Consider the following 8,902-nt stretch of genomic DNA (forward strand, 5'->3'; position numbering starts at 1 on the left):
TCTCCATTTCTTTTCTTCAAACATTCATATCCATTCTTCCTACTTTTCAGACTATTTTCTTTATTTCCCTTTCTTCCTTTACTTTTCTCTCTGTGTGTCCCTCTCAGCCTCCCCATGAACATTGCTAAAACACCTATTCTGTAGCAGGCCTTGGGAACACACTGTGTCAACTGACACAAAGTCTCTGCCCTCATGGATCTCACAACATATGAGAGAAAAATAGATATGAACATCAAAAGTACAATATAGGGTGAATGCTGTAATAAAACATACCCTATACATCAAGTGCTACAATAGAAATATTAACTTGGTACCATTAGAATGCAGAGAATTAGCATATAAATCAGACTGGAGGAAGTGATCAGGAAGATTTTTTATAGACTGTAATGCTTATGATGGATTTTAAAGAGACACAAGATACATGAAGGAGGAATGAATGGGAATATACATAGTAAAATGTCCATATATAAAAACATGATGGCATCATGTATCATGATGCATTCTAAAACCTTCATGCTAAGTATACCTATAATGGAGAGTATATAAATGGAATATGGCAAATATGAATCTAAGAAATACATACAAGCCAGAATATGAAATGACTTATGTGCTACATTAAAGAACTTGATGTAGTTTATAATAAACTATTATGTAAAACATTATGTAAGGTTTGCACAGATATTAAACAAGAACATGACAGAATCAGATTTGTGTTTAAAAAGATGACTATAGAATTAATATGAAGGTGGAGATCAGAAGACCAAAATGGCAGATTAGAGAAGGTGGGTTTCTTCCCTGGTTGGTCTGTGGTGTGAAACCAAGAAAGCAAACAGACAGCTTCTCAGTCAGATGGGAAGGAGCCTTCTTCACTGGGAATTAGTTCTGGATATTCAAGGCAGATTGGGGACTCAGGATGTTGGATATAAAAAAAATTTAAAAAAGAAAGAAGAAATCTCTAGTGCAGCTGCCACTGGCAGGACATTTGCCAGTATGATCCCCTCCCTACCCCTGCACACGAAAATAGTGGGGATACATCTATTAAAGGAACCCACACATGGTTTCCTTCCTCTCCCTCCAGACCAGTCACTAGAAGAATGGGCCAGGAGAGATACTCCTGGCCAGGATTTTGAAAAGGCAGGGAGGAATTGAGTTGGAGACTGAACTCAAGAGACCAGAAAACACAGAATTCACAAGTCATTGAGGGAAGCATGAATTGGCTTCTCCACCACACAAGTAAAACCCAGGAGGTCTTCCTGGGAGGGCAGTCTTCCAGCATGGACAGGCAACTACTGAACCTGGGAGGCACACTGATTTAAAATCTTCACAAAAACTGCCATTCAACGAAGAACCTGGAGCCCATCTAAGCCTAAACTCCATCTCCAGGAGCTCTGCCTACGGGATTTTCCTTCACATTTCAGCAACCCCACCTAACATAGCTCAGAAGGGAATCTTAGAATCTTTTGAACTTGAACACAAAAAATTATTTAACTTTTCATCAAGATCTTTTTTTTTTTCTTTTTTAGAGAGAGAGAGAGAGAGAGAATTTTTAATTTTTTTTATTTTATTTTTCGGTGGACACAACATCTTTATTTTATTTTTATGTGGTGCTGAGGATCGAACCCAGCACCCTGCGCATGCCAGGCGAGCACGCTATCGCTTGAGCCACATCCCCAGCCCTCCTTTTTTCTTTTCTCTATTCAATTGTGAGCTGAATGGTCCATGGACATATATACATATTCATATCTGCTTCTTTTTTCTCATTTCTAGAATTTTTTGAATGCAGTTATTTTTCATGGATCAGTATTTTGTATTTTAAGGACTAAATATTTGATTAGTATGTATTGGTTTTGCTCTTGTATTATTTTTTAAATTTTAAATTTATACATTTTTCTCTCACTTATCTGTTTCCCTTGTTTCTCTTTCTCTCATTTCCTTTGCTAACAGCCAATCTCTCTTGATCTCTCTTTAAATTTTTATTTCTACTTTCTTTAATCCTCCCTCATAATCATTACATCTTATATCATTGCTGTTTTATCCCTTTTTACCACTTAAAATTGAAAATTCTTTTGTGAACTTACTGCTTTTACTGAGGCAAAAGTGATTATATAATTTTTGTTTATTATGACAATTAACATTGTAGGTGGCATAGCAGGAAATATTTGGTCTAATGTTATAAATTGTTTGTATTGGATGTTGTTATTATATGTCTCCCCCTAAAATGTGAGCTGCTAGAAACCATCAGGGACACTATAAGTCCACAGGGAAGAAACTGTCTAAAACCCATATGGTTAGATTACTAGACACACAAATAACATAGAAAAGCAAGGGAACAAATCATCCCCAAATAAGCCAAAATACTTAATAACAGAATCCATCAACACCACACTGGAAGAAATGTCAGAGAAGTAGTTTATAATGTTCACTTAAATTGATCTGTGAGGTAAAGGATAATGTAAGGATTGACATCAAGGAGAAAATAGGAGCAAAAGATCACCTTAATAAACAGAGATTATGAAAAAAAATCAAGCAGAAATACTTGAAATGAAAAAATAAAAAACCATATTAAAAAATTCATTGGAAAGAATCACCAGCACAATAGTCCACTTGAAATACAGAGTTCCAGGCAAAGAAGACAAAATATATAATCTTGAAAATAAAGCTGACCAATGAGAAAAGATGTTAAGAGACCATGAATAGAACTTTCAAGAAATATGAGTTAACATGAAAAGATAAAATTTAAGATTTATTGGGATAGATGAAGGCTCAAAGATACAAACCAAAATATTAGGGCCAAACAAATTTTAAATACAGGGCTCATTTTTCTTTTATACATGTATGCAATCTAGGGAGAGAGGAGACATAAAAGGGATTAAAAGATGAGAAAGTAGTATATTGATAGTTATTGTAGTTGGTAATAGATCTGTGCATGAGTTTTATTTCCTATCTTTTTGTCATAAATTACACATAATAACTAGCTCTTAAAATTCCATGCCTCTTTATTTCTACTCCCTGTACTTTAGAAAACAAAAATCCTTAATGCTCATTTGTTTAATACTCTCCTAACTGTTCTTATCTTCACTCATGTCCATGTTCTAATCCGTTGTTTACCCAGAAATTATAAGAATTTTCATAAAATGAAAATTAAATTATCATTCCCTTGCTTAAAACTTTCCAGTGTCTCCTCATCATATAGCAGCTTCCCAATGGATTACTACTTGGAAGTGTATCTCTAAAAAATAAATTTAAAAGTAAAAAAAAATGATTCTTATTAAAGAAGAAAAGTTAGGTTCAGCTTAACATTCTCATGTTGGCATCTGCAGATATCCATGAAATTCCTAAAAACTTTTATAGAAATGAAGTTGCTACTGATGCACAACATGAAGTTTAAATTTATTACCACGATTTTAACAGTATTTTTGATGCATCTTCTGCTTACCTCCTCAGTCTTATTCCTCATTGCTGTTTCCCACCCTTCAAGTCCCAAAGACATTTTGGGTAATCTCAAGTCTTTGCATAATATAGGTCCTATGCATAAAATCTCTACCATCTCCTTGTTCAACTGAAAAAAAAAAAAAACATTATTCTTACTTCAAATATTTGCTAAGTTTCCTTTATAAACCCTTTACATTCAAATAGTATGGCCATGTCAGCACCCATGGAACAATATAAATGAAGTCTCTTCCCAGAATTTCTAAGAAAGAACATACAAAACTTTACTGACAGATGTTCTCTGACTATATATCTTCCCCGTAGAGGTCTAGGTGCTATTTATGAGGGGGAACTGCCTCATAAATGATGACACTGTCTTGGTTGTGATCAATGCCCTAAAAATGACACATTTTGTAGCATTCTCAGGGATCCCTATTCACATATATTTTTATTTGGCTACTAAGAATAATCTCCATTCCTGATAACAAAAGATAGACCTAAACCTAATTTGGGTTCACATTTTACCTCTCGCCTTTAAAGTAGTTACCAAAGAAACTTCTATACCTCATTTGATTTAGATCTATTCTCCATCTATAGACCAATAGCCATATATTCTAGGAATTCTTAAATCACTTCAATAGATGTGGCTGTAGGAAGTATGAAAAATGTTCTCTAATTCTAAATGACAGTTTTCTATTCTCCTGAATGTCTATATCCATCCATATTTGCAAGCTCACTCACTTTATCTTACCTCCAAAAGTTGCATATTATTTGTTTTGCCTTGCTTAAATCTTACTATACATTATTTACCATCTTCTCATATCTTATAATAACCATAATTAATAATTAAAATGTTTACAAATAATGGAATAAGCAAATATTTGAAAGCAGTTCTTCTAGAATGACAGTGTGAGGAACTTGTGGAAAACTCTACCTCATAGATAAAATCTATTAAACTCATCAAAAAAAAGATAATCATGCAAGGTCCCTAGGACTAATCAAAGGACTCATAAAACATGAGAATCATTTAATCAACAAAACTGCTAGAAACTTCATAAGAACAATGGGAATGTGTGTAAATCTAGTGAAGCACCATACCCAACCCTTACAGCTTTACCTTGTAGAAAATCTGCTCCATGTGTCCCAGAAGCCAAGTGGCAGCCTTCTTTTGCACAACTGCCTGAATTATATAACCCGTTCTCAGTGCATTGGCAATAGATTAACATCTGCAGATTATATTTTTTATAGATCCATTTTCCAGATGGCTTATATTGGGTGGTAGTGGGCAGCAGTAAAGTCAATTTTCTTTCTACCCTAATCCCCGCAAAAACAGAAAACACACACACACACGCACACACACACACACACACACACACCTCCTTCAATCTAGGAAGGTTTTGGTGGAAAAGTCACTGATTACCAATTTCCACCACACACCTACATACCACCTCCTATAAGATAACAGAGAGAAAAGTCAAACTGAGCTTCAAAGGCAGTCCATGTTTTTGCACTGACAAGAGGCTAGAATTAGGTTGGAAAGTTGCACCAGACTGTGCCACAAGCTAAGCTCCTAGGAATGGATTTGAAATGTCAAAATAATAGTGCCATCACTATTTATTTGTGAAATCTTATAATCTGATGTGATACTAACAGAGAATTACTAGTTGGAAAATTAAAGACTACCATTGTTTCAAAGTATGTGTCCTTCCAAAATTCCTATGTTGAATAATGTCTCGATCTATTTTCTGTTGCTATCATAAAATACTGTTGATGGAAATGTCAAAAAATATATTTAAAGAAAGTACTGGGTTTGCTGGGGATAAGTTTCTCAAGATTCTAGGTGCGGATTTTTAGAACTTTTTGTGATGTGTTTTGACCAGGATAGAGTCAGAGGTTTTATTTGCCTCCCTTGAAAGAGCCAGCATCTCTAGTGAGTTCGTGTGTGGCGCAGGGCAAATCTCAGGACTTCAGTTAAGAATCCCACGGAGAAAGCCGGTCTGCGCTATTCCTTGGTGGCGACGACTTTGACGTTATCCAACCGTTGAAAAGAGAGCCAAAGTATTCAATGGAGCAAGTTACGTGCCTATTCCTGAAGATGGTCCCTTTCTTAAAGCACTCCTTTTTGAACTTAGATTATTGGATGACGATAAGGACTTCGTAGAGCGTCGTGATAGTTGTACCCACATCAATAAAACAACCATCTATAGATTTTCAGTAGGAGGTGAAGAACTCTGGGCAGTGGTTGCTTTTCTGAAGAATGGCATGATATATGCTAGTGTTCCACTTGTTGAACAAACTCTCTCCCCTCGTCCACCATTAATTAGCATCAGTGGAATTTCACAAGGCTTGGAACTTCTTTTTGATATACAGGATTTTCTTTATTCTAGTCAAAAAAATGATACTGAGCTAAATACAAAATTGAGCCAGTTGCCTAATTTGCGTCTTCAGGCTTCTCCATTTAGTACTTTATTGGATGCCAACTTACAGAATTCATTGGATAATATTAATTTTGCTTCTGTGTCTCAGCCACAGAAACAGCCAGCTTGGAAAGCTGGAACATACAAAGGAAAACCACAGGTTTCTGTTTCTATCACTGAAAAGGTAAAATTCATGCAATATGATAAACAGGATATAGCAGATACATGGCAAGTTGTTGGAGCAGTCATTTGCAGGTGTGATTTAGAAGGAATCATGCCAAATGTCACCATCAGCTTGAACCTCCCCACCAATGGATCTCCACTTCAAGATATTCTAGTTCATCCTTGTGTGACTTCTCTTGATTCTGCCATTCTGATCTCTAGCAGCATTGATGCAGTGGATGATTCTGCATTTAGTGGGCCTTATAAATTTCCATTAGCTCCACCTTTAGAGTCATTCAATTTATGCTACTATATTTCCCAGCCCTGTACCACCGATTTTGGGTTTCTATCAAATGAAAGAAGAAGAAATACAACTAAAAATAAAACTTCATGAAGTGTGAAAAATAATTTTGAATTCTGTGAAGCTCATATACCTTTTTACAATAGAGGTCCAATTACACAATTAGAACACAAAGTTAGTTTTGGCCAGTTTGAAGTATTTCAAGAGAAAAGCTTACTGATCTGGATTATTGGCCAGAAGTTCCCCAAATCAATGGAAATTAGTCTTTCTGGAACTATAAGCTTTGGAGCCAAGAGCCATGACAAGCAACCATTTGACCAGATTTGTATTGGAGATACAGCATATGTAAAGCTTCATTTTAGCATCTTAGATTACACACTCATTGGATGTTATGTGGATCAACATTCAGTTCAAGTTTTTGCCATCAGGAAAACCAAAAATAAGTTCACACCGGAAACTAGTATCTTCTGATTATTACATCTGGAATTCTAAAGCCCCTGCTCCAGTAACCTATGGATCATTATTACTGTGATTTTTTTAATATTTAAATGGGATTTATACAATAGTAACACAGCATAAATTAAATCATAGTTTTTATATCTATTGTGTATTCATATAACCTATAAGTGAAAAAATCTGAAGGATTTTAATTATAAAATATTCATACTTGACATTTTTTAATCTGATATAGTTTGAAAGAATGTCATAATATATTATGATATTTTTGTCATATAACATTATTATAATATATTGCATATTATGTTATATATCATAGCATTAATATATAATTATATATTATAATATATCATTATTGTTATATAATATTATTGTTGTAAAGGCTAATATCTCCTGTGTTTGTTACCCTTTCATTTTCTGTTACTGTGATTTAGAATACAGAGAATTCGTGATTCACTCTGACTTATTGTAGACTCATCCTGGGTCAACATGCCATACATGTTCCTTCCCACCCCTATAGCAGATAACTGCTAATCAATCACAACCCTCTTCCTACTGTGAGTCTTCCTGGGTAAGAGCTCAGGCTTCTCAGTGCAGAGCTTCAGGCAGCTATTCCAATGGTTTGTACCTGACATGCAAGATAACTATTTGTTCTTTTAAACCTAAGTACTAAGCCAGGCATGGTGGGACTCACCTGTAATCCCATAGACTTGAGAGACTGAGGCAGGAGGATCATGAGTTTGATTCCAGTCTTGGCAATCTAGAGCAACTCTGTTTTAAAATAAAAAGGAATGGGAATTTATGTCAGTAGTAGAGTGTCCCTGGGTTCAATCCCCAGTACAAAAAAAAAATACTTATCTCCCAGTACATTGTGCTGGTATAGAATATCAGCAATCAAATTAGAAACAACTATAAATCTCTTGAAAAATCAGCCAATGTAGACAAAGGAGACTTGCTTAAATAGTAACCTGTTCTTAATCAGAACTATCCCATTGACTTATAAAGAATCTGCATAATTCTATTTATCCCTGTTCTAGAGTTTATATTTAAGTAAGCTTGTTAATCTGCCACAATAACATTTTGCTTAGGATGTCTATAGGCATATTTTAAAAAATAAAAATGGGTGGGATACCTGCAGAATAATGTAGTGTTTTGCAGTTATTTAATGTCTTCAGCCAATTTCTGAAGATAAAGGTAGATATAATATTGCTTTTTCCTTATTTTATTAAATTAAAATCCATTAATGAATAAATTCATGTAAAAACTTTATATATATATATATATATATATATATATATATATAGAGAGAGAGAGAGAGAGAGAGAGAGAGAGAGCGCACTCTTCTGGGATGGCTGGCTAGAGAGACCAGATGTATCTGGCTCCCAAAATGAAGAACCAAAAACAAAGAATATACAATTGCTTTGGGCAAGAATATTTGAAGAAGAATGCAAGAGTATGGTGCAAATAAAACAGGTAAGTTGTTGAACACAAAGAATTAGGATGGCCTTGTAATAAAGGGGAAAAATTGCCTTACATTGACAACATAACTGCTCTGGTCATAAAAACTTGAAACCAGGAAAGTCTTCCCATGATATAAAAAAGTTAAATGGGAAGCTCCCAGCAATTCACTGATGCCATTGACACCTGAAGGTTTTGCAGTTAAGGAATACTGTATCTCCTGTGAGTCCCAAGCCTAGTTTGGGAAGATTCAAGGGAGTATACAACATTTCACTGCTCCCGAGACAGAGCCCAATCCATGCTGTATATTCCCCCACCCAGGGCAGCTGCTGCATGGTGTTGGTTTGAAATCAAATGCACCCAAACCCCATCACTATTGCCTTGCACAACACCTTGTACATGCCTGGACCGAATTGAGTGGCTCTGTCCCTGGTTAGCCCACAAAATCTGACAATAGCACTACTTCTGCTGTTGTGCCAATGGCAACTTACTTGCCAGTTCTGCCAGAGTGGTCCTGTCCTCAGAAACCCACAGAAACTGAAAGGTGTATGGCGGCACTCACGGACACAGGTGGCATTCATAGCTGTAGGCAAACTCAGCTTGGTAGTCCTCACCAACATTGATTATAGCTGAAAAAAAGTTATACTGTGCCTACACTACTGCATAAAAAAAGAAAACA

The 8,902-nt window shown here is 35.5% G+C and overlaps 1 protein-coding gene across 1 annotated transcript; it reads left to right on the plus strand.

Moving 5' to 3' along the window:
• Window positions 1-5,457: 5,457 nt before the first annotated feature.
• Window positions 5,458-7,108, plus strand: LOC107156053 (AP-5 complex subunit mu-1-like; the record flags this gene model as incomplete). Its single annotated transcript, XM_015502105.2, is given in 4 exon segments — window positions 5,458-6,329; window positions 6,331-6,401; window positions 6,404-6,732; window positions 6,734-7,108. Coding segments are annotated over 4 exon segments (1,380 nt in total), but the record flags the coding sequence as incomplete, so codon positions are not given.
• Window positions 7,109-8,902: the final 1,794 nt, after the last annotated feature.

This window comes from Marmota marmota, unplaced genomic scaffold (genome assembly GCF_001458135.2).
Source record: "Marmota marmota marmota unplaced genomic scaffold, marMar, whole genome shotgun sequence".
Taxonomy (NCBI): Eukaryota; Metazoa; Chordata; class Mammalia; order Rodentia; family Sciuridae; genus Marmota; species Marmota marmota.